The following is a 27,522-nucleotide window of genomic DNA, read 5'->3' on the forward strand; positions in this document are numbered from 1 at the left end:
AGGCTTTGTGCTCACGTCACTGTGTGACAGGTAGGCCTTTCACTTCATTCTGCAACACAGCCATGCATACTTTGCTCTATATTAAATGGTGTGATAACAGACTACTAAAATAGCCCAGTCTGTGAAATGCGTCATGAAGTTTCCATCAGCAGCAGAATTAACAAGCAATGTGATTTGCCTACAAGTAATGTCATGTGCTCGTAAAGCCATGTGGTTTTCTTATCTATGAATTTCACATTCATAGAAAGGCTCATCTCTTATTGACTACAGCTTCATTTCTGGCATGTACAGTTAAGATACAGTATTGGGAATATGTCTGTAGGTGGCATTTTGAAATCCATCTATATAGCATTCCAGCACTAATTATGCCTCTACGTGAAATTTTTTTTTAGTTATGCATATATACTACAACTAACTACGATAATGTTTATTATTTCTTTTTCTTTTATGATACAGTGTCCATTAAGACAATCAATCCATCATTCTTTTTATTCCTCTCTAACCACAGCAATTTCTTCATTATTGCAACATTTCTTGTCAAGATTGACCACAGTTTCACTGTGGATGGGAGGCATCTAAACGTATTTGTATTATAAGTTTGGACATGGCCTAAAGCTTCCCACAAACGTTTTTCTTCACTCCATTTTAGTACAATTCTTAATGTCTACAATTACTGGAGTCATCATGTTTTCACTCGTTTTAATGTAATTTAAGGCAGCAACTGAGTGATTTGGGTAAAAGAAATAAGGAAATGTGTCTAGATGTCAAGTTGTTTTAGAGTGAAATGTTAAACAGCATGTATCTTTCCGTTAAAGGAAAATACATTTGTTTAGAGTAAGTGATTTGTGTTGATCAGACGTGTGTAGCCAATCCCAGGGGTATGGTGCATTCATACACATGGGCAATTTAGCATCATGATCGTCTTCATGACATCATGAAAACACCAACACAGACAGTAACCAAGGCTCAAAATGTAATAGTTTCACTCCAAAGAACGTTTACCAAATGACGAAATAATGCAACTGAATACTCAGGTAGTCTTGAGTATAAATTTGAGTGTGCAACTCAGAGAATTCTAAAAGTTATAAATGTGTGTGTTTTGTTTCACCAAAAATCTGGTCTCTATTCACCCGCCTAAGATATTCAGGCTATAGAACAGAAAAGATATGCATATATTTCACTCCCTGTCTAAACAAACCCTTGTTGTGTTCTGTTTATTTGCTCTTTATTTTCACCTACATGTTACAAAAGTTACAAAATATAACCATACAAAAATCGTAGCATTTTGCATTTGTCTAGAATTTGACGGACTCAGAAGTGAGGATCTCACGTGTTGCGTTATGAAACAAAGGTCGACAGTTTAATTGAAAGTGCAAATTACGTTCACATTCAGCCTTGCCACCAGTGGTTTGAAGCCCGGGTTGTGTGATCGTGAACAGAGGGATGTGTTTCCAGTGGGGGGGATGGAATTAGAAAGAGCAGATAATAGCTTTTGGTTTGCACTGTTCCTAAGTATTTTTAGACTCAGAAATGCAGTCCAGGAGAGGAATTCGTTTAATAGATTTCTATGTTCCCTGATAGGGATAAGTCCTGAACTGTATGTACTGATATGATGGAGGGGATTCCAACATTATTTTTATTACTGGTTATTTTCAGATGCCAACATAGGAAAAATAAAAGTTACAACTCAATGAACAAATGTACTTTCAGGCCTGCTGATGATATTTATATACGATATTTAAAAAAATATGATCTTCAAATGAGCATCGGATGAACAATTTGATGATTCGTTCGACAGTTAATAAAAGGCTGACATGGTCACAGCTCAGAGCTCGCCGGTTCAACTTTGAGATGGGTTACTGTCTGTTTGAATTCTTGCATGTTTATGTGGATTATGTTGATTTCTTGTGCCCTCTCAGGTTTCTCTGGATTGGCTACAGTAAACTGTGAATGAATGTGTGTGCATAATTCCCTGTGATTATCTGGTGTCTAATCCAGAGTAAGCTCTTCCACCTTGCACCCAGTGTAACTGTGATAGCCTCTAAATGCCCTTAGACCCTGACCAGTATAAAATAGTTACTGAAGATAAATGAATGATTGGTTCAGTGAAGCAAAGCCTGAGGTCTACATCATGTTTTATTTTATTACAGTACAAAATTCTATAATACATACATCCAACTTAGGTTTAATCCAAACCTCAATACTTTTTTTTAAAAAGAAAAAAAGAAAAAGGCAAGTCTGTAAATAATGTCCAAATGTGTCTGAAATGCATATGAATGAATATCCCTTGTGTCTGCTTACAGAAAACTAACAGACATGGCCTTTAACTCAGCCTTGCACAACAGTAAATTTAACACAGACAGTTAAATATGAGCCAGTTTGTCTTTTTGACTAACAAGGTCTCATAAAACATGCAAAACCCATACATTCCATTCAGCAATGCTGCAGCTGACACGTTTTACAGCAGCATCTTAAAATCACAGAGCCCATGACAGCCCAGGCCTTGCGATTGGTATGCAACACCAAGCCTTTAACAAGCATTAGAGCGGGGCTTGCGTTCAGTCATACAGCGAGACAGCTGAGCAGGAGACGTCTGTACACAGTCTATTGGCAGCTTTTTAGTTCTGTCGCATTAAACAAACCCCCAAAAAGGCTATAAGATACCCAACAAAGAGATGCTATAAAAGTGGTAAAACATAAAAGGACTGTTGGACACCTTAAAAGCCATGTCACCTTACATAACACATTAGATTTAATCCCTCGGGCTGTGTTGAAAACCACCTACTGTATGTGAGAGCTAGTTTTAGTTGGTCTGTAAGTAAGATTGGCAAAGATAGTTCCCAGTTTTTAGGTGTAAATAAATGTTGCATGATCATTGAGAAGGACTGAGGACTGCGTAAAATCGGTTACTGGTAGAATTTTTTTTAAAAATGCAGATTTCTTACTGATTCGCATTGTATGTTAAGAAAAAAATCTTAAATTTGTCTTAACAGATTAAGAAGTAGATATTTCTTCAGATTATAACCATACACTAAGCATTTTTAATATGACTTTGCATACAGATTCTAAAAAAAAGGTTACGTCTACACTGTTCTTTGCTATGTTTCTCTTGGGGAATCCATAAAAGTTCTGTGTGGAACCCTAAAGCAGTGGGTTTCCTGTGAGTAAAGGATTTAATCAAGACAAACATCGATGCCTGTTGTCTTCCACATAAATATAGTTGACGTTCTCTATTGTTCTCTCTATTTCTTTGCTCATACATATGAACACAAACTGAAATACCACCTTAACTTAAATGTAAATCTAATAGAAGAACAAGATGTAAAATAAAAAACAAACATACTCACCAGTGCCGCATCTAGTGTTTCATTTGAACAATTGCATCTCTTTTCCTGTGAGCAAAAATGAACAAATCAATAAATTACAAATGAAAATAAAATGTTCAAAAATTTACTTGACATTGAACAAATTTAAGATTTTATCTTTATCAGCTGTAGACTAGAAAACATTTGGACTGCTTTCCAGCCAAGGACAACAGGCATAATATAACAGTATCAGGAGTCATTTTCATAATAAGAAATACTATGCTTGCAACCATCAAATAAGAATATCCTTACAGCGTTCATCAAAGCATTATTGGATGGATTCAGTTCTCAGTTTATTTTGGTAAACAGATAAATGCGTTAGGACTTGAAACTACTTCGCAAAGATCCAAAGTGCAAAGAGAAACCTGAAAGTTGTAGAACTTGTAAAGCAGTCATCAGTAACCTTGAGCAACAGTGTTTCATTATCCCCGTCTTATCATCCAAACACCAATCACTGTTTGTACGAGTGTGTAGACACATTTATTCACACGTTTTAGGAAATCTGCTAGTGTTTATTATTTCATTAAAAAAAATATGTCTTTTATTATTGTGTGTCCAGCTGGCTGAAAATGGCCTCAGACTGTGGTAGTACAAAAACCTTAGATCATTCAAATCTGATTTTAGAACTAAAAGTACGGAGCTGTCAGATCTTTTATGCATCTTTTATAAAGTCTAATTGCTTTTATAGCTTTAGTCCTAGATTCTGTGCATATATACTCAACATTAGATTGAACAAAATGGTTGTTTTGTCAATTCTACAATCCATGTTTCCTGACCTTATCACCCAACAGTTACAGACTTGCATTTCTTACTCTAATGAGACACACATTTCCTATTAATTTCACTGTTATTTCTGAATAATTTACAATAACTAGTAAATGGACTTGACTATGAATTACTGAATAATAGGCTGAGAGTAATCGCTCAACTGAACACAGACAGAAGAGATCAGGTTCACTGAAACATATGCCACCTGTTATTTGCTTCAGCAGTTGCAAAACAGTACTTGTGGAGAAAACACAAAATATAAAATATATGTTTAGAAATAAACTCAGAGTTAATATGCAGTAAATATATACCAGCCCAGGTACTATTCAAAGGCTCAGATGCTGCACCATCCGATTCAAACGCCTAATCTAATTTTGTCTAATTTTGTAATTCGTTTCGAAAAGATGTGATTGTTAATCCTAACCGTAACACCGATAAGGCTTCCACAAGCTTCACAATAGCACCAGCACCGACATTTGACAGCGCACACAGAGTTAATAAGTGTTAAGTGTTTGAACCGAATTGTTCAGAATTCGTGCTCGTTTGAGACTTAGGGTAGCAAGTGAACACTGCATAGAACTGATGTCCAATGCTCAACCCATGCAATAGTCTTACTTGCATGCAGATACAGTATGTTGCCACAATTACATTCATATAACTCATTTTTTAAAATTATATATATATATATATACACACACACACACACAACATATATACTTATATACATACATGTGTATATATATATATATATATATATATATATATATATATATATATATATATATATATACATATGCAACTAATTATTTGTCTGCTTCCAGATTTGCATGTATAGCTTCTTAAAGGGATTATTATCCAGATAAATAACAACAAATAACGCCACATATTACAACGAATATGTGTGACATTGGATAAGTGTGTGTAATGTTTAGCTCGGCTGTGCTGTATGGATCCTGGCTAGTATCTTGCTTTTTGGGTGCTCATAAGTGCTAGCTGAAAGCGCTAGCTCAGAAGCTAACAGCAAATAACATCCACAGGATTTAATTTAAGCATCTAGTTTAACAACACGGACTGCTGTAATGTAATAAAAAAGCACACAAGCAAAACTACAGCTTCACCCTGCACACTGTCTCAGTGTCAAACGTGTCCGGCTATAGCACCTTTAGCTACTGGAAGCCACTTGGAAATAAATAAATAAACAAATACAATTAACTGCAAGCTCCAGTTTGCTCTTTTCTCTTCTCTTCTCTTCTTTTCTCTTCTCTACTCTTCTCTTCTCTTCTCTTCTCTTCTCTTCTCTTCTCTTCTCCATCGTCTCTAACACTCACTCACATCACACATTTTTCCTTTACTCGATTCTCGGACCTCTTGAGTCAACCAGCGTCATCTAGGACACACCATAGAAAAGAAAAGAACTAACTAAATCACCGCAGAAAAGACAAGCATCATCGTCCCTTACTTGAATTGCTGATTTAAGGTGGTGTTGTAAATCCGGCGCTTGTCAAGATCACCGGCTCGGATTGTGTCCAGCTGCTGCTGTCCTCTCTGTGTGTCCTGCCTCCTGATAATGCTGCCCACTCCTGTTACCTCTCGCCCTCCAGTGGAGAGCAGCTAAAGAAACCCCCTCCCTCACTCTCTCACTCCTTCCCTTTCTCTCTGCTGAATGAATGAAAGGTTAGCAGGGGGAGTGAGTCATGCACAAGTGCCCTTCCTCCAGCAACTACAGCGGTTAAAGAGGTGGAGGAAGAGGAGGAGGAGGAGGAGGAAGAGGAGGAGGAGAAAAAGATATGTAAATCACCACTATTCTGTTGTATATATAAACATATATAGGTTCCCTTAATGCAGCTACTACAGCAAACTCCTAATCCACAAACAGAAATGAAGACTTCACAGAAATCTAAAAATGAACCAAGTTGAAGATGGCATGCTTTAGACCAATCAGCTGAAAGCCTGCTTTTCCAAGAACTCATTTGAAGCCATGTGACAGAAACTGGGTTATGTCACATTTATGTCATATTGCCTGCATCTACTCCGGTTGAGCTTGAACATTTCTTGCTTTCTTTATGTACTGAGGAACATCCACAGACCTGTTTACAAAGCGGCGGTCAGGTATCAAATATTGGCAAATAAATTCAGGTGGAAAAAAACTTAATCTATCTGTAAAAAAATAAAAAAATAAATAAAAATGATATAATACAGTTAGTTACCCATGTCTGTGTATGACCTAAATAGGATCCTAATCAGACATACAACACACACACACATAAGTAACATTTGTTGGTCATTTAGCAATATATAAAAAGATATAGCTTGATTTTATGTTAGTTATAATTTGTTAGAAATGAATGTTAGAGTATGTTGTTGCCAATAGTTTGCTGTGCTGGCAAAGTTCCATTATACGAGCTGCACTCTCTTCTTCTTCTTCTTCTTCTTCTTCTTCTTCTTCGTCTTCTTCTTCTTCTTCTTCTTCTTCTTCTTCTTCTTCTTCTTCTTCTTCTTCGTCTTCTTCTTCTTCTTCTTCTTCTTCTTCTTTTTCTTCTTCTTCTTCTTCTTATTATTATTTTTCGACTACCACAATTACTACTAGTAATAACAGTAATACTTCTACTACTACTACAACTACTACTAATAATAATAATGATAGTATAATAATAATAATAATAGTATTACTGACATAAATTCCTTCAAGTACTATACTTATTCTTATGGTAAGCTTCAAATGCTTGTACTGTATATTTTCATCCTATCATTAAATAGCTTCTATGATTTTAAGTTCAGAATTCCCCACAGTACTTGAATTAACCACAGTTGTTTAATAGCAATATACAATTTTTAAAGAAACATAAATAGTGTACATCATTTTCATAGACAGAATTCGTCAGAAGTTGCCGATTTCACTTCTCACACTGGGTGATGAAATAAAGGAATAAACAATGCTAACTAAATTTGAGCAGCATTTATAGATTCCCTTTGTCCCTTTTCATTAATTTCACTTTAGTTAGAGATTAATTCATGGTAGTTACTGAATCATATGCTTTTACATCAACAATGTAGTAAAAGGGATAAAGCAAATATGATATAACATAATAAATACATTATACTAGGAAAGGGTGTGTGGTGGTTAGGAGCATGTATGTACAGTAATGTACTGTAATGTGATGCTACATTTAATAATATTACACTGATTTTTTTCTTCTTTTTCATGTTTTCTATAGTGAGAGACTGCAGCCAACATAGCAGATGTGATTACAACAGTGTAGGCGTAAAAGTGGCAGCGTAATTGGTTGTAGGCTTACTGTCAAATAAAACAAATACAAACAAAACAACACAAGCACACACACATATACATATATATATATATATATACTCCAGTACAGTAATCATCATTGCAGTGAATCTTTTGTCTAGTTAAGGAGTGAGTCCTAATATGGACCTTTTAGGACCTCTACTGCTTAAAATATGCTTTCTAATTAATGGCCCTTCAAAACCTTTTGGCTACTACTCGGATGTCTATTGCCTGTAAAAATGGAAAATGAGAACAGCTGTATATTTTCTTTGCAAATATTAACATGACAGTATCTCACCATCACCCTCATGAAGATAGGATTCATTAAAGCACTTATCTAACACCTCATGCCTTAGAAAGAAGCAGAGGCACGGTCACTGCTTGTGTAACTTCCATGATAGATATTAAAAGTATATCTGCATGTGCTATGATTATAACTCAGAGTTAATTAGCCCACTTCCTGCTTGCTGGGAAGCAATAAAGGCTTGGACATTGTCTGTTATAGCACTATTCAAAGCCTCATCTAATGACAGAGGAAATTGTTTAAAAGAAAAAGGAAAGTAGGGATAAGCCATGGATACTCACATTCACAAATGTAGCCCTCAGCAAACGTTACACACACAAAAAAAAATCAGTAACTATTTTATTTTCATCATCACTGTGTTGTTTGCCCGGCTTGTTGCTTATATTCAACTTTCCAGTTTAATCTCTTCGGTTAGACCTAACATCAAGATGCCTTTAAGGCTAGACTCCATACAGTACAACAGTGTCTACAAAGTTCCCCTTCACATTCCAAGCAATCATAAAAGACCATCTGATGGAAACTAGGCTAATCATGTTATTTTCTGTCCAAACTTAATTATCCTTGAATTAAAAAACATACAGGGGAATTTATTGGCACATGAAAAACAATACGTAAGCTATAGAAAAATCCCCTCTTGAGGATGGACGCATGCGGTTTGTGCTTTGATACATATCAGAGCAAAGGCCACAGCTGCACAGTGATCACAGCCGGCTTTCGCTTTGAATTATTCTCTTTTATGTAAGCTGTGTCTCTCTACATTCATTCGTTCCCATCTCTTTCTAGCTATCTTTTTTCATGTCTTTGCTTGCACCATGTATCTGTGTCTTCCTAGTTCACTAATATCAGGTGCTTGGATGAAGAGTTCAGGATGTGATAATAAATATATTATAATTAAACATTACATAAAGTCTATTTATCTACACCCACAGACACCCACCCACACACTCACACATACACAAACGCACACACAAACACACACCAATTAACCATAACTTTAAAACCACTGACACGTGAAGTGAATAACATTGATCAGCTCATTACATTAGTGTCTGTCAAGGGGTGGAATACGTTAGACAGCAAGTGAATAGTCAGTTCTTGAAGGTGATGGGTTTAAAGCAGAAAAAATGGGTAAATGTATGCATTTGAGCAACGCTGGCAAGGGCCAGATTGTGATGGCTCAGAGCATCTCCAAAATGTCAGGTCATGTAGGGTGTTCCTGGTATGCAGAGATTAGTACCTACCAAAAGTGTTCCAAGCAAGAACAACAGTGAACCAGCAAGGGGCACAGAAGGACACACAAAGAGTCCGGGCAGAGAAGGCTAGCCTGTGGTCCGTTCCCATAGAATAGCAGAAATAGCTGAAAAAGTTCATGTCATATAGAAATGTACTGTAGCCTGGTGAAATTAATAGTTTTCTTTGACATCATGTGGACGGCTGGGTCCATGTGCATTGCTTACATGGGTAAAACATGTCAGTGTGATGCACTGGACAATGTTCTGCTGGGAAACTTTGGATCCTGGCATTCATCTGGATGCAGAAACCCTGAACAAAATAGGCCATAACATTAAAGTGACCCCCCTAAAATGATACTTTTGCTCAGAATCAAAGTTGGACAACAAACACTTGAGATTAAAGCAATGAGAGCCGTGGAGGATATTTACAGGCCACCCACACACACACACACACACACACACACACAATTAACTTTTCCCACTTAACGCTGACAGAGCAATCTGAAATATGACTGTACGATTTTAGTGCTAAAAGGAAGTCCCATTTCAGCTTCACTAACATATCAAGGTCAGCTGGTACAGCTCCAGCACTTTTTAAATAAAATCCTGGTGTATATATCTGCTTCCCAAACAAAGGGATAAGTTCTGGCTTACTTCATTCACAGATTTACAGCTGATAGGACTGAGCACCCAAGTAGAACTCCCTGATCACAGTCCTCAGGATATATTCTCACTAATGCAGCCATTACAAAGAGGGTAATGCAGTGTAATCCAAGTTTAATTCAAAACAGTAGACTTTTTGGGGATTTTGGAAATTTTAAGTGATAAATTACCAACAAGCACAAAGCTGTAAGTTTACATATAGAATCAACATTTATTTTATTTACAAGCATTTCAACTCTACTCAAAATTTTCCTTTTTAACATGTTTTTTCTACTCACATTTTCCGAATGCATACGATATATCCAGTACCTTTATGTCTAAGACAAGAAACAGGTAGCATAGAGAAAAACAAAAACACCACATAATTTATAGACCATTCCTCTCAAATACTGCTAGTCACAAACATTACTCAGTAGTGTTATGGTACTAAATGTGCACATAATCTGTTTAGCAGTTGACATACAGTATAGACCTACACAAGACATAGTCCTTATAATGACTTTACACGATGCTTTTCACACATTCAACAAGCAATCATATAGAAAGGCACAGGACTTACATCATAGCAATAATCCCTCAAAAGTAAACAAGAAATCTATTACTGTACACTCATTAAGTTGTTTCAAGTCTATTAAGTGTTTCAAACTTTAAAAAATTTAAGTTTGTGTCACAACAGGCTAACACTGTACTGTACAGTAGTCTAAGCAAACAGACTGGGACAATATAGTGATTAGTATTCATGCACTACAGAGTGTCTGAAATGGTCTGGGAATCCAAGCACTGATACACATGTTCAGTCTTTTTTGTGGTTTTTCTCTACCCATCAAGAAACTGAATAAATCCAACAGTGATAATGATGATAAGACTTTTGTCAAATAATCCTTACAGTTGAAAAAAAGACATGACAATTTTAAGTATGTTTACATCAGTACATATTTGCCCTCAGTTCTATTTACACTGTGTGTGAGACTCATGTGTAAAGCCATATAACAAGATAGGAGGGTTAATTGTGGGGTCAAGGAAAAGCTTTGCGTTTGTGCCTTTTAAACAAAATCCAACCAGATGAATCTGCAATTTGTGTGCATTTCTCATAAAATCTGTTTGATTTGATTACATTGTGTTTTCTAATAATAATTGTATTTCATGTTATGTTTTCAGTTTAAATAGCGCACACTATTCTTGCTTTAATGCAGATACACAGTTATGTTGATACTTTTGAAAGTTACTTTCAAAGAAGGTGTTCAGGTCAAATATTACGCCGATCAATATTCCATGAGGATTTTTAGTTCTAAACCCATTTTTTAAGTATGAATGTTTTAATATTACAAAATTTCAAATATTATTTAAATAACTGTCAGTAATCACCCTATACTTAGAATTGTGCATTGTGTATGGTACTGGAAATCATTCTGTGGTTGTCATATAAGGTTATTTTTGTCTTTCACAGCATGTACATGTTAATTGTTATTACATTAAAACAGTGATTATAGACCAGATTACAATGTAAGTAATAATAACATTCAGTGCCATGTAATATTTAACAAATGTTGTGTACATAAATGTGCTTGTAAGACATATTAAGACACCTAGTGACCCACACATGGATATTATATTTTACCCAAAATGTGATAGATTTTTTGTCCATGCTTGTGAAGGTAACCTGTTGTGAGTATCTCATAGCACTATAATATAAGATCAACACATCTTGCTCCTGATTAACACTGACCATTGTGCTTTCTGAACATTTGTATTTTTGCTATAGCTTTCTTTATATTTGTTAACCTTATGCTCACATGGTCACACAATGACAGCTAAACCAAAGACCTGGACATGTAATTAAAAATGAATTAGACAATAGAGGACGAATGAAAAGTATACACTTATATGATGCAGACACAACAGCATCATTTCTACAGCATATCTACATTGCTATTGTAGAAATCATGAAATGAAACACAACATAAACAGGTTCAGTGCATTCTATCTCTAAGGCCAAGGTGCAAATATTCTTCTTACATTTTTAACAGCGTGAACCTAACGCTTTCGTAGCACTTTCATTCTTTTTTACTGTAGCTGAATGGCATAATATTTACATTTAAGTGTATGCATTTTTTTTTCAATTTCTGTGCTACATCAGTAACATTTACAAGTGTACAAAGACATGCAACTGATCCCACAATCCTCAGGTTACATTAATATGTAGTAGTTGTGGTTCTATTGATAGGTATAAAAAGTGAAAAGAAAAAAATAAAACAATAAAATATGAAACCTTTTTTTTTTAAAAAAACAAAACACAAAAAAAACAGGCTTGTGGTAATTTATACTAATTCAAAATAAACAGTATCAGATATAGTAGTGCTGTGCTGAATATGGGGCTGAGATCAGCAGATTGAAGCTATTAAAACAGCCTTATTCTGAAATGATATTCATAGTTTCTTCTTTCTGGTGATTAACTAAACCCAAACAGCAGCATAATCAAATCTATCAATTTACAGTAACAGACGTACAAATTAAAACCCTAACGTCATTAAGAAAGCAGAAGTGTTCATGCTGTTGTTCAAGTACGTTATCTCATTATTCCGTCAAACACATCTTACCTTAGTAATATAAAGCTCTATCTGTGTAAAGAATGAATGGCAAAGAGAACTTTAGTAACAAAGTCACAGAATCCCAAAAATTGATGCAAATGATCAGACACGAAAAAGAGCCAACATCAGGAATGCAGATGTTACAAATTCTTTACATATGCTGATGTGGAACCCAGTGTGTAGTTCAGAGAGAAGTGTCAAACACCTTCTCTGTAGAGTCCTCGTCTGCATCCTCTTCTGACAGGCCTGCTTTGTGGTTCAGGTTCTCGATGGTGGATGAGGTGCTAAGGCAGCTCGGTTCCCATTCATTACTTAGTCTGCATTTAGCACTTTCCTGTACAAACTCTTGGATCTCCACCGGGAGTCGTCTGAACTTGTCCTGGTATTCCTGGTCCAGCTCACTTTGAAGCTGTAGAAATAACCAGAAGATGATTTGAGCCTATATGAGATGCTATTAATTTCCTAGAGATAGGTACACTCTCTGTAACCTAATGCATACAGTGTGATACCTACATCTTTAACTCAGGTTAACTCACCCTGAGTGGTTTTTAACCATCCCCAGGGAGCTAACCACAGTATGGAGTAAAACCCTAAAATGGTGTCTAACAATATCATTTGGATGATTTAACAGTTTAATAGCTACACAGCATGAGAGGAGCATGGGTTCTGGGAGTGTCCTTCAAAGCAGCTGAAGAGCACTGAGAGGGCAACAGAAATCCAATGAAATTGAATGAAAATGATAGTGGCACTAGATCTCTCTGTCCTGTGCCAGCTCTCCAAATCCACTTCTGCAGAATATGTTTTTTTTTCTCCCATGCGTGGACTCCCCTAATGATTAAACATGATGAAATTGTATTCATTCTGACCCAATAATTGTGTTAATGCTTATTCAACTAGTTAACTACGCTGCTCAGTCTTCTGGGAGCATTGTAATTAAAGAAAAGCACCAAAGACGAATTTGTGTCAGAGGCAATGACTGTGAAGCACACTCACTGTTCTAATGCTTTTTTTGAGAACGTCATCAGCAACAGCAAACGTTTTTTAGGATGCTTCAGTTGAAATTTGAGAACAATGTGGAGCTACTACTGTGCTTAATTATCTTTGAAAGAACATCTAAAAAAAGCACACAGTTAAGGCCCTGAGCTTTCTAAGATCTTTATGAGGTTCCATTATCTTATCTTATACAGTAACTCTTATAATATGCACTGAGCCTGTATAAAAAGTAGTGGTAACACTTTTCGTGAATGCCATATCTATAATAAATTCATAAACGACATTAATGACAATAAATAAATAAATAATCCAGAAACCGCAAAGCTTTCCTGACTTTCCCATTTTGAAAAACTTTTTTTTTTTTTTTTTTACCACAAATTTATTTTCACACCATGATAAACAATTATACACATTTTTCTGTTCACGTGGAGCATCTTCCATAAGATTCCCTGTGCATGAGCTATTGCTATGGATAATAAAGTACTAAAATAAAATAATAATTCACAGGGTAAGATATAAACCTTTGATAGCCTTTGCAGCTGGCACTACTGCGCTTTAAAAAAGATATCGTTTCTATAATAACAGCTCATTCACAGGGAATTGTGTGGCAGATGCTCCACATAATCTAATATATAACAAACGAATGAATAAAATAGAATAAAAATCATTTCTGTTAGGAGACCTTTTATAAATTAAAGGAGTCTCAAGTGTTTTCTGTCACAGATGAGTATTCAGGACTAAGGACTTTCCAGCTTCTCAGTAACCTCACAAGCTGCTATTAACTTGAACGAGCTATAAAAGGGAAACTGTTCACTGTGCCTGTGTGGTATCATTCGGCTTCCCGTAGGGCTAAAGTGAATTTTCAGTTATGGATTATAGTATTTTTGTCCTGTTGTGTTTTATTCCTTTATAATCTATTATGCACACAATGTTATGCTTCTTATAAAGTATTACAGCGATATGTATAATGCCTTACGAAAGCATTTTATCATGTATGTAATTTGTTATCTCTCATGCTCTCAGGTCCCGCTATTGCTCAAGGTGCCTTGTAGGAAATCATATTTTCACACAGCTGACAGTGACAGGGAGCATCCAGATGGCTGCCACGCAGACGTCCCGCACAAAGCGCGACCTACTTAGGTGAGGGACATCTGCTGTCCCCCTGCAGGCTTGGGCACAAAGACGCTCGGATTAAAATGCCACCTCACCGCTTATATCCACTCCTTAGCGTGTGTGCATGGGATATGTGTGTGGAGAGAAAACAGAGTGAAGAAAGTGAATGCCAGGAATCCCAACTGCGTTTGACTGTAAGCTGAGTCACCTGCAGGGTTGGCTGTCCATGGCAGGTTTTGTGTGCATGTATCTGTGCGTGTGTGTGCATGCATGCCACCTCTTTATCACATGGGGCGTTTATGTGGCAGCAGAGGTACTTAAAACTCAAGGGTAAGGTGAAAGGTTCACAGCCATGTTGGAGATGTTTGGGAGAGAAGAAATGATTTACTGTTTGTTTGTTTGTTTGTTTATAGTCAGACATGGTACAAACTGTGTGTCATAGAAACACTTCTTTTAGAGCTATCATTATTTTATCAAATGTCCCTAGTTTGTTCCCTATTTTGGCTAAAAAAAGCCTGCAAAATTGCTTCTATTTACTATACTGAGAAGACCGGCGTGCAAGAAACAATAAGTAAATCTTGGTGAGGTAGCATTCAGCTTCAAAATCATCATTAATAATGCAAACACAATCAGTGTAAACTGATCTCATCTTGAAGGCATACCTTTATGCGGTCATTTATGAGTCATGAGAACCACAAATGCTCCATTTATATTAAACTTCTAGATCTGAATAATGACCAGAATTAAGAGACTTTATCCTTGTAAGCCAGAGTGCTTTAAGAAAAACTCTTAAACAATCAATCAATCTGAATATGAGGTAAGCTGGTAGCTAGCTTATGTATCCATGTAGTCATTAAGTAAACAAGAAACAGACCAGCCACCTGCTTGATATTTACAGAACGCTCAAAGTTGGGCTTGGCTTTACTTCCTTGAGCAAAGTCTCAAGCCAATGCATTTAGATTTTGACAGGTTCCTATGATTGATATATTTGCATGTTCTTACTGTATTCCGACAGTGTATTGAACATTTCATGGTCACATGAATGAGTGCAAAGCTCTAACCTGAAACAGCAGCTGTTAAATAGCAGCATATGGGTAAAAAGCCCAGCGCTGAGGCAGCAGTCTGCAGGGTGTTGTGTTCTGGACAGGATGAACCAAATTAACTGGCTCACCTAAAGTGATCTCGAGCGATGAAAGCGTGACACAGTCTAGTTTCCACTCCCTCTTGAGCAGGAGATGTTAAATGTGTCTTCCCTCAAAAGACTTGTCATCTGTCAACTAACCAGCCTCAGATCCAATTCTTCAGATCGCCTAAAATACTTTGAGAGGAAGATGACCTTCTTCAACATCTGTCCTAATTCTAAGCTACCAGTGAGTGAAAAGAGGCATTTCCACACTACTCTGACCTGCAAATTAATTTACTAGACCCTGAAACTCTCACATATACACAGCAACTAGAAGTTTGCTTTTTGATTACTATTTGATATCATTTACATATTTAAAGAAAAAAATGTCAGCTGTGTGTCAGATGCTAAGTATTTTGGATTATGGACAGATTTGTCTTTAGAAGCAAACTGGTTACTAAAAAAGAGACAAAGAACACGCTGCACATATACTGTAAGATGTTCTGGATATCTGGACCATAGAAAATTTTTTTACTGAATTTATTCAGTACTGTCACCTTGTCCTCCTTGCTTGGTGGATTTACTTAATTTTTTTGTGGCCGAAGGAATGCTTACATCTTCTGTCATTATCTTTCTGATTTTTATAGTTACATTTCCATCCCTGCCAGAGTTCAAATAAATAGCAAACTAACCAAAAGCATTATTTTTCCTCTGATTCACAATCGGCAAGCAGACTAACAGGTGAGTAAATGGTCCAGTTGTATCTGAACACATATTTCTTTGTTGTTAAATAAATAAAACTTCATGAAATAAATATTTAAATATAACTTCATGAAATAATATCATTTTAACATTTCATTATGAATCAAGGTTTGAGTCCAAAAATATATTTATATTATCATTGCATCTTTTTTTTTCTGTGGCTGAATCTCAAATCGCTGGATTCCGCTTTATGAAGTATTTGGACATTCTAAGCGGAAATGACTACTTATGGTCTTTGAGGACAACAACCTCCCAATCAATACACGATTCCCAGACTGTATATCTATAACAGTGTCCAGTGTCACCCGAATGAGGATTAGGCAACCCGAATGAGATCCCTCTTGAGTCTGGTTCCTCTCAAGGTTCCATCTGAGGGCATTTTTACTTGCCACAAGTGCCTCAGTCACCTCAGACTTGCTCATTGGGATAAATACAAACACATTTAAATGAGACTAATATTAATTTAGAATTTTTGTATTATATTAATCTTTGTATAATATAAATATTATACAAAGATTAATATAATATTTATATTATCCAAAGAATAATATAATACAAAAATTTGTATAATATAAATATTTTTGTATTATGTTTCTTATGTTCTGTAAAGTTGCTTTGAGACAATGTCCATTGTTAAAAGCGCTATACAAATACATTTGAATTTGGATTGAATTCTTATTTAATCGCACTACATAGGTTCAACGAGGCCATTAGATCATCCCTTATGTAATGACTACTACATACAGGAATAGAAAGTCATTTGGGATTTGGCCTAACTGAGTGTTGGAAGGTCTTCAATTGAAAAAAAATGTGCTGATGTTATTTTTATGTCGATTACTGGTAGTACAGTATATAAGAAATAAAAGGATGCCAGATAGTATAATAGACACTATATTACCTAAAGTATGTGGACCTGAACATCACATCCATGTGGGTCTTCTTGTGTTTGTTGCCACAAAGATAGCAGCATGCAATTGTCTAGAATGTCTTTGTATGAACTAGCACTAGGATTTCCCTAACAACTAAGAGGATTAGTCTTCACCAGGAAATAAAGCAAGGTCCAGGAAGACAAGGCTTCCCGTGGATGGTGTGGAAGAACTCATAAGGTGAAAGAATGCAGCGAGAGGCTTTTTTCTGACAGTCTGTGATATCAAAATAGAATAAAAATTAAACAAAAAATAGAATTTAGAATAAAATTAATTTACCAATACAGTTTGGAAAGGGAAAAATATAAGAAAATAATAGAGAATAATACAGATCAGTGTAATCATGTATTTTAAATATACAGTCAGATGTGTGCAATTGTTTGTGCAATATATACAATATATGAAAAACCTTTTCTTAAGGGTGGAATTTATTATAATAGCAAAAAGAGGGAAACAATCTGTATGTTCTAAAAACACTTTTTGAATCTAGGATGTTCAAAAAGCATATAATGTTATGATTGTCAGGTGCCTGCATACTCTGTAGTAGCATGAGTCCTAAACATCTCTAATCATAGATTAAAAAAAAAAAAATTCTGAATGATGCACTGCAAAATTTCAAGGCAGTCATTAAGCGCCGAAAACTAAACCTCAAGTCCAACCACATTTACAGCTATTGCTATGCAAATAAGCTGCATCTGTAAGCAATCTGGATAGAAGTGATGATATGTATGCAAATTGTTGATTATTTGCTTCTAAATGAACAGCCTTCATGCCTTTTTGCTCTCTCTCACTTTTATTTTTAATCTATCATCTTCTGCCAATCCAAACACATGCTCATATAAGTACTGTATATTGGAATAGAACTATTTGAGGATATCCAACATAAGACTAGGGCACAGCTTTAGAGTCGTTGATATAAATATAAATGGGAAAAAAGGATTCAGATGAACGTATGAATCGCTCTGTCAGTTCCTCCTGCCTTTCAAATAAACAACTACTTGTGCCATGGCAGAAAATCCTCTCTACAAAAGGAAGGGATCGAGTGCTCTCCTCACAACCAGTGGAATGAAAGCAAAGTATTTCCAGAGCCTTCTTCCCTCTGTGGGAATGCCAATCATGGTTGGCACAGAGGGTTAGGTTCCGCCGGTATGTATCAAATGACAGCGGTTTCCCTGGTGTGAGAGGGAAGGCAGGCCATGTGCATTATTAATGCTAACCAGCTCACATGAAACAAGAGTGGTGAGCACTACTGAGGAAGTACGGCCGAGGCAGTACAGAGGACTTTAGGGGCTGGCCAGGAAATCTGTTAGGCCTATGGAAATCATATGAAGTGTGTGCCAGTCTTTATCTTTCTGTTTCCCCAAATGTAAGGGGTCACAAGCTGTTCTGTGTCCATGTCTGTGCAGAGACAGAAAACTCCATCTGTCTCCCTTGCTACTGTCAAACCATAAAAAGCCATTTTCCCCTCATTTTCCATATGATATCCATATCCATATTAGGCTATACCTATGTATTAATCCATACTTGTAGCTATAGCTATAGCTGGCATTATGCCAAGATCTTGAATTATAAGGTTATCTGTCAATTCTGTGATTTCATGTTACTGAGTCATACTCTCTATAAGTTAAACGTTCTTCTTACACAAATGGACGTACAATGGGATCCAAAAGTCTGAAACCATATTGAAAATCTGGAATTTTCTGTTATATTTAAAACAGGAAAACAAGAAACAGAAAACAGAATTTGTGATATTGACCGCTACTCCTTTGTAAAGGTCAAATTTTCCCATTACTTTTCATTCTGTCTTCCACTGAAGCACATGTTCAGATGACATGACGGAAGATTGGATCTAACATGGATCATCAGGATTTACACAAACTTGTAGATTCTGTGACAGCTTAAGTGCACACTGTTATTAAAGCAAAAACGGCACATAACAAATATTAAGAAACTTTGAAAGTTCTGTAAATATTTCTAAAATTCTGCTTTTTACTCAAGTGGTTCCTGATAATATCATTTATAATGAAAACCTTTGTGTTAAATTGTAAAAGAATGCCAAACAGAAGCATTTTCACTAGTGGCCTCAGACTTTTGAAGTGCAGTATATACACTAAAAGTCACATTTACTTTATAGCATTAAATCATTTTTTCAAAATCTTTCTATTTGTTGCCATGTGTCTCTGCTCCAGTGGTAGACCATATTTAGTTCTTAACTTAACCACAGCTGGATTTTAAAGAGGAAATAAATCCACATTTGAAACTTGAACCTTCTTTGCTTTACGTATAAAAACCAAAGTCCTAAAAGTGATATTTCATGTTATATACAGTATTTTAAACCAGTACTTGATTATGTAGGTACTGCAATGGCTTTATGTTATTGTTCATATAGTATTTATTGAACAGAACTCGTACGCTGAGGTCTGAACACACTAACAGTGCGAAATCTCTGTGTTTCAGCGTCTTGGCACATCAATGGTGGAACAAACATCCATCTCCACCAATGTGCCCCATGTGTCTTACACAAAAGTCTAAAGATAAGCATATTCACACTCTGTGCTTTCTTTTTACTGTATCCATTTTGTATTACTTCTTGTTATTCTACAGTTAAAATGATCCTTTTGTTACTGATTTGTTTTAGTACTGTTTAGATTGAGTATCTGTATCACCTAACCCTCTCTAGCACTTGTACATGTTTTCCTTCAGGTTATGATTCACATAAAGATTCAACAGATGTCTGATTATTGTACACTGTTAAATCAAAGTTTTCTATGTTTCTCTAGATAAAAGCATCTGATAAATAAACAAGGAAACAAGAGAACAGCTCAAATAAAGCTCACAGATGTTCCTGATATTGTGTATAAAAGCGATCAAACAGCTAAAACATTTGAAAAATTGACCAAAAATTTACTTCACTGCTGTTTAATTTTTTTGCTTGCAAAATTAACTGAATTTGCAACATGGCTTTTGATATCTTAGCATAGCTTTTGATTACTGTCTTTAATATACTGTACTAATATACCACACCAAAACACTATCTGTAACCTCTTTGCTGGACTGTTTAGTAGTTTTGGGCTGTTTATTTGGACTTAATCAGTGTATTGTATCTGTATGGGTAGCGGCTGTCTCCATACTCTGGCCTCTATCTCCAACTTGGGTCATTGTCTTTGGTGTCTTGTCCTAGAAGCCAAGCTGTTGAGTGAAGAAGGGTTCAGGGCCAGGATGAGTGTTGCCATGGAGATGGCACAGAGCTGCTGTGTGTGAAAACGCACAACCACTTTTATCAGGTTTTGTGTTTGTCTCTAGCCTCTGATTTACAGAATAGTGCTGATGAATAGACCATGACATTAGAAAAGAAACATGGTGCACCAACTACACTTGGTGTGAAATATCACTCTCAGATACTCAATAATAGAGCCATTTAAATGGCCAATTAAACAAACCAACAAACTAAGACAGATAACTTACTTTACATATTTCAAGAAATAAAAAACCCACAGGGCTAAATTATGTAGAATTAATCATGTTTCATTTCCTATTCAGCTATAAATCTGGAGTGATTTTATTAGTTAAATATCTCAACAATGTTCATTAGGGAAGTCGAGTTTAGCAAAGTCGTAGAAAATGAAATGTCAACCCTCCAGATCACTAATAAAGAGATCAGATCAGATTGAACTAAACCCTGAGAGCAGATTAATTTGCTTGGAATTTGAACTGTCTTATTTTAATGAGGATCAAAATGCTCAGCTTGTCGCAACGTGCCCTTGTCACTTTCACATTTTCAAAGTGACACTGAAGGTCATTGCTCATTAGTTTATGCCCCATGCTATGCAGCTGGGAGCCCTGTTGGCCGTTTTGATTGGAACGTTAGCAGGACACTGTCACCGGTGTGCACACACACTGAGGCGTGACAACGTTCATCTGCCATTCCACATTTCTCCTCCTCTATCACACTGTTGGGCAATGTGCAATACCCACAACACTGTGGTTAAAGGTGTGATAACGGGTGTAGAGATTCAAACGGGAACATATAATTGATCTGTAAAATGCTTTCAGCAATAACTAAAAGACAGACTGCAACAGATATTAATTTTCAGCCCCCCCCCATGCTCCACAACCTGCACTCCAACCTCTTCCTCTCTCTTATATGCTTTCCTTAGTGAGCTCCAGGCAAGTAGAGTCCAGAGACTGTTCTCCAGCAGGTCTCAAAAGACCCAGGGATGGTTATAGCTGTCCATTAGTGGCTGCTCTGAGGCGTGAAAATGGGTCGGGACTACTTCTCTCTCTCTCTCTCTCTCTCTCTCTCTCTAGGATTTTAGCTTTGCCCTGGTTAATTTCCCTCCCTCCTATTTCTGCCTGCTGATGTGGGGTTCAACCACAAATAAACAGCTGAATTTGACTGACCTGCTTTGGTTTGCAGGAGATATGTTTCTATCTGTTAAAGATATGCGTGGCCTACGTTGTAAACTGTTCATAGATTGGACTTTACCTGTGCTATTATAAGCAATATAACTGTTCAGTTAGCAGTTGTTTATAGCATATACAGTATGTCAGCCAGTTCAATCGCTCAATCCTCATTCCCAAGTTTAAGAATTTTAATACTATTTAACACCAATTACCTCTAAGTGAACCAGTGGTTTAAACACTGCTGTTTGACAAATACATCCCGATGTTTTATTGATTTACTTGTTCATTAGGACGCTCATTGTAGCATTGTCAGTAGAATCTGTTATCAGAAAGTAGAAATTCAACAAGAACTAACAGGTCTGCTTTGACAGGAGTCATACTGCCCCATGCTTATAGTGCAGAAAGTGTAAAATACAAGACAGGTAATGAGCGACAGGGTCACAGATTGTGTTTTATAGCAAATAATCAGAATTGAAAATGAAAACATTTCTGCAAACAAAGGCAAAGTGTAAGTGCAGGCAGGCACAGAAGCATTTCTATAGTAACATCCTATATAGTGCATAGACTGGGAGAGCATAAGGGGAAATATAGACTGTGTGTCCACCATAGTGACCCACACAAAGGCTGAGATTCTTGTCTTGTTCAATCCCTCGATATTTTCTTGTGTTTTTTGAAATGTGTTTATGGATATTTACTTAAATTTGGAAACCCCAGTTAATTAATAATACTTACAAGATACTTAAAAACTGAATTGGAAATCCAGTTGCACATTAGCTTACAAAATGTGGCCTTACACTTGGCCACTAAATCAACAGTAACTAAAAGAAAATCTAGACTACTCTTGCGCAATATTGTGCCTACTGTATATGGACCCTGTTGCCATATCACTGGGATAAGGAAGGAAAGCTTTAACACGAAAGCAATGCTGTAGTGCCCTCTTGAGCCTGCTGATGTAGTTACTGGTCTTCATCTCTTCCTGTAGATTATAGTGTGGTGCAAAGCTCTATACACTGAAACACTACTGTACATCTCAAACAGAGCCAAAGAAAAACTAACTGGGAATGAATAGCTCTGTTTACATGACAATGATTGCATTAGCACATGTAAGTTTGATTGCCAGACCTGGAACCTGGAAAAGAGCAGCTTAACTCAAAATAGCACTTGGGTTTGAAGGAATTCCTTATAAAGTGGCGTGGACAGATCAGCTGCTGCAATGTGCAATCATCTCCTCTTAAAAGCTTTGTGCCATTCTTAGTGCAGTGACATTTTGATGAATCCCTATATATCATTTATCCAAATTTTTAATTAATAAATGTGGGATGTAGTAGCCTAATAGTTCTGATCAGAAGGTCATGAGTTTGAATCCCAGGTCCACTAAGTTGCCACTGCTGGGCCCCTGAGCAAGGCCCTTTACCTTTTCAATTGCTCAGTTGTATAAATGCCAGTAATGTAAATGAATAATTTGTGTGGTGGAAACGAGCTTGTTGTTTGCATTAGTAAATGTTCACACACATCCAGTCAGTGTTTATATCAGATAATTTCTTGTCCTTATTATGTTCTACAGTTGGCAAGCCTAATACAAATTCATTTTGTTAGACATTCTGTAATTACTTGATGTTTTGTCGGTAATGACACATCAGTTTGAAATGATGCATCATATACCTGATTGTAGCCTATTAGACGTCAGAGAGTACTGACAAGCTCAAATTTAGACCAAAGTGGATTGGAAAATGCATCAGAGTTCAAATGCCACACCTCTAGTTAGTGATGCTGCACCTAGGTTAACAAAGGCATTTTCATTATTGTCCACAAAAATAGCAGCAGGATGAAAAGAGGAAGAAATGACACTGACATTTTCTATGACGCCCATATTCACAAATCATAAACGTACTAATAAGTCCAATAACTAATTACTATAAGTAATTCATTGATAACCTCTGATCATATTGTAATGCAAGTGTTGATGTTTATGTACATCATAGTGTGCAAGCTGTAGCATTTTCATGCATTCAGTGTCTAAGGACTGAGTTTTACACATCAATACTTTATTTACATGTAGTGTTCAGTTGCACAAAAACTAGTAAAAATTAATAAATAAATATGACCAACACTACTTTTACAATATTTTCTTACAATATCATCACTGTAATTTACATCCGTTATATATTTTGTATATTTCTTATTTTTATTCTGTATTAATCTTTTGCTCCAGTGTTGCACTACATATTGTACAATATTGCACAAAATGTAATGAATATGGCAACGAATCTTCTTGTACTTACACAGCGTCTTACTGCTGTTTTATTTCAGTTCCTCCAAGATTATTGTAATAGTAATATATTGTAATCTATTGTGATTTTGGTAAATGTCTTACAATTTACATACAGTTTATTAACATTCTTTACTCTATGCACTAAATGACATTTATAAAGTTGTATAATTGTTAATAAATATTAAAGTTGATTTTTTTGTGCACATGAGATTCTAATGAAGCATGACACATCAACGGTGTTACAACATGATTCTAACGTATCAAGGAATTACTAGTAGCACATAATTAGATCTTTATTTGTATTTATTATAGTTGATCAAATTGCTTCAATGGAAATTGTACTGATTTATGAATATGGGCAACAGAAAAGCGTTACCAAAATGTACATATCTGTAACCAGATTAGCAATATGCCCCAGTTATACCACTAAATCATGGCAGCGTCTGCATGAAAATAGAGTTCTTAAAGAATATGTACCATGTATTAAATCAAACAATGAACAGCATGGTGGCCTAACTATAAATGCTCCATGAAGCAAAACGCTAAAATGACTTTTCACAATCCATCCAATATTCTAGCGATGGAGAAGTCATTTAGTCAGCAGGAGCATAACATCACATAACTCACCTTGCTGTGGTTAGTCAATAATGGTACAGTCAGGGAATAAATAGATAAAAAAAAGACAAAATAAAGGTTAAACTCAACAACGTACATAGGCCGGCTTTGCAGAATTTTACAAAATAAGTACTATAGATTAAACTATAATCTAAAAAAAGCCTGTATGTTAGTATATATATATATATATATATATATATATATATATATATATATATATATATATATATATATATATATATATATATATATAACCCAGATCAACACAACCCAAAACACACCAGTACATACAAATACATCAGTATCACAAAGACCAACTAATGGCAGCACTCAGGGTTTGTACCAGTTGAGCCACAATGAGCCAAGCAACAGAGCAGAGTTTTTAATCACTGGGTTAATGTTATACTGCTGGTAGACGTTAGGAGGTGGAATTGGTATTATGTTTACTTACAGCAGAAAAGAAAACTTCCACTCATTCGGATGCTAGGAAGCAGTGCAGGCTTTGGTAGGATTGCATTCAGTATTAAAGCTTTGATTTATTATATGCTTGGATGCAAAGCGGCTTACCTTATCCATCTTGTAAACAGTCATCCTAAAATAACAGCAACAATGAGGTGATACACGCACTGTCTGCGTGTGCTTTGGGTGACATGCAGAGTGAATTCATGGCACTGTTTAGTGTGATGGTGAAGAAAAACAGAGTCGCTCATACCTTCGGCTTCTCCTCCAGGATTTGCTGCCGAATGAGTTTGTGTGCCTCGATCAGCTTCTCATGCCGTTTGCCCTGCGCATCTTCCAGCTTACAAAAAAAAATGAACAAAAATATGGGGGAAGATTAAGCTGATGCTGATAACATCCACACCATGTGCTTAACAGTTCTGTTTGAAGCCTGTCTCCTGTGTAATAATGTTTTTTTTTTTAACTTACCCTTTTGATATACTGTACAACCTCGTTTACATGTGACCTGTTGATTTCCAACTTCTCTCTGTAAGAGACACAATGAATGCTTTAAAAACAGCAGTCTGAGTTAAAGTGCTATGCAACACTAAGTGACTAAATCTAAAATCCTACTTCCTTTAAATGTTGGGGTTTAGGTTACATAAAATTGGAAATGCAGCCTCACAAAGTAAGTAAGTAGTGAACTATACATTTTAGGATATGAAGCTTACCACTGTTGTGGAATACCTAGTTGAAAGATCCTTTTTTTTAAAATCATTTAATAAATCTTTCACATCTAGGATCTCTGATTAATCCCATTCTTAGCTGGTACCTTACATAGGGACCAATCCACTGATTTAGTAGACTTTCTCTAGCCACAGAGTTTTTCTCATTTTTTAAATAAACGGTCATAGGTTATAGTGGGATGTAAAAAGTTTGGGACTTTTCCCACCAGAAAACCCATACAGTATTTTACTAGAACTTTGTCCCTGACTTATTTTGATAGTATATTCTAGTGTCTTCATGACCCCTTCCTTATCCTTCATATATATATCCTAAAAACTATATAATATTTATATAAATTTTTTATATATATAATATGTATATAATAGTTATATATATATATATATATAAAATATTTTACAGTTTAAAGAATGTTTATTTGTTGCTGGTGTCTATTTTTGTGTCTAGAGCCAAAACAACCAAAACTGGGTCAGTGTCTAATTACTTGAACTGTGCTGTACTGTATATCAAAGGAGCATTGTACTAGTAGTGAACCCTCTCAGTTCAACACAGTGCAATGACTTACTCCTCTGTTAGATTCTTCTCTTTTGATTTTGCTTCTTGTATCTTCTCCTGTCTCTTCTTATCCATCCTCTTTTTCAATTCTTTCTTTTCTCTACAGATAGAACATATAAATGTGTTGTATCGGTAACATACAAACATAATGCAATTTAAAACGAATAAAATGTTGCTTGAATCCAGTCTGTGTATAGTGCAATGCTTACTTCTCACACAGCTCCTTAAGTTTCTTCAGCTGGTTACTCTGACATTCCTCAGCTACAGTGGTCAGCTTCTCCACCAGCTGGAAAAGTAGATAGTTCAGAAACACACACACACACACACACACACAGAGGCAAATGAGGAGAATGAGTCAGAAAGAAGTAATATATGTTATATAACAGTTAATCCAAGCTTTAGTTCTCCAGCCTAACTTGAGATTCATTAAATTTGAAGCTCTAGTTTATGAGCTCTTAATAGTGCAAGGCTCAAATTTAGTGAAGTTACTACTAGGAGCCTCCTGGTGGTCCAACGGCATGATCCTCTGCGCTCATTGCCCTGGCCCGGGTTCAATTCCCAGGCAGGGAGCTAACCCAGCCTCTGTAGAGCTAACTCTCGGTGCAGGTCCCAAGCAAAAATGATAGGGTTCCGTTAGGAAGGGCATCTGGCGTAAAACATGTGCCAAATCAGATATGCAGAGCAGGTGATCCGCAGTGGCGGCCCGAACAAGCAGCAGCTCAAAGAACAACAAGAAGTGAAGCTGCTACTAATGCTGTAAAGGTATACAGGTAAAGTAGACACAGACATCATCAACCATGAACAGATTTCCTCATGTACTGTATTCTTATTCTGCTTCATAAAGCAGCCTAGTATTTATGTTTTTTAAATAATAAACCTGAGCTTGCTCATTTCATTGAAGCTGTCAGTGCTGGTTGCAGTCTAACATTTATAGGCTACAGGTTGATTTTGCTTAGCTTGTCAGCAACAGCTAGCAAGTTGTGAATCAGCACTAAAACCCCGTAATCCCATATATATTCCCTTATGTCTGTGATGCTACTTGACTGACTGTACACAGTAATTACCTGTTTGATGTGTTTGCCTTTGAGGTACTGTTCACTGTAGTACTGGTCTTGTCTGAGAGTGAGCAGCTGATGCTGCTGTTGATCCTTCAGCTCGCTCAGTCTCTGTGTGTTCTCCTCCTCCAGAGCGGCCAGCTCCTGATCCACAGCAGACAGAGCTTGCTCTGAACCTGATCTACCACACACACAAGCTGAGTTACTTCATTACTCATAATTACTGTATATTTTATTCAGATTACACCACCACTCTACAGTAGGTGTCATGAGGCAATTATATGATAATGAAGAAATCCAAAGATAAGCTTGAAGG

General features: G+C 36.2%; 2 protein-coding genes across 7 annotated transcripts in view; both read right to left on the bottom strand.

Annotated features, from left to right (window-relative positions):
- The window catches only part of LOC132843282 (1-phosphatidylinositol 4,5-bisphosphate phosphodiesterase beta-4-like), a 62,721-nt gene extending 56,883 nt beyond the window's left edge, over window positions 1–5,838 (bottom strand). For 2 of the 4 annotated variants that reach the window (XM_060866481.1, XM_060866480.1), the window contains exons 1-2: window positions 5,593–5,838; window positions 3,348–3,392 (exon numbers count right to left, since the gene is read on the bottom strand). The gene's annotated coding sequence lies outside the window, so the exon portion shown is untranslated. The remainder of the gene's footprint in view (window positions 1–3,347; window positions 3,393–5,592) is intronic. The other 2 variants (XM_060866483.1, XM_060866482.1) reach the window with 1 other exon arrangement.
- A 3,967-nt stretch (window positions 5,839–9,805) lies between these two features.
- LOC132843283 (1-phosphatidylinositol 4,5-bisphosphate phosphodiesterase beta-1) overlaps window positions 9,806–27,522 on the bottom strand; it is an 85,292-nt gene continuing 67,575 nt past the window's right edge. Inside the window, exons 28-34 of one of the 3 annotated variants that reach the window (XM_060866486.1) lie at window positions 27,216–27,387; window positions 26,361–26,437; window positions 26,162–26,251; window positions 25,342–25,399; window positions 25,127–25,213; window positions 24,982–25,006; window positions 12,486–12,615 (exon numbers count right to left, since the gene is read on the bottom strand). In XM_060866486.1, the coding sequence (XP_060722469.1) occupies window positions 24,983–25,006; window positions 25,127–25,213; window positions 25,342–25,399; window positions 26,162–26,251; window positions 26,361–26,437; window positions 27,216–27,387 (508 nt within the window). In that variant the 3' untranslated portion in view covers window positions 12,486–12,615; window position 24,982. Of the gene's footprint in view, window positions 12,616–24,981; window positions 25,007–25,126; window positions 25,214–25,341; window positions 25,400–26,161; window positions 26,252–26,360; window positions 26,438–27,215; window positions 27,388–27,522 lie in introns of all 3 variants that reach the window. The other 2 variants (XM_060866485.1, XM_060866484.1) reach the window with 2 other exon arrangements.

The sequence above is a fragment of the Tachysurus vachellii genome, chromosome 3 (genome assembly GCF_030014155.1).
Source record: "Tachysurus vachellii isolate PV-2020 chromosome 3, HZAU_Pvac_v1, whole genome shotgun sequence".
In the NCBI taxonomy this organism is placed as follows: domain Eukaryota; kingdom Metazoa; phylum Chordata; class Actinopteri; order Siluriformes; family Bagridae; genus Tachysurus; species Tachysurus vachellii.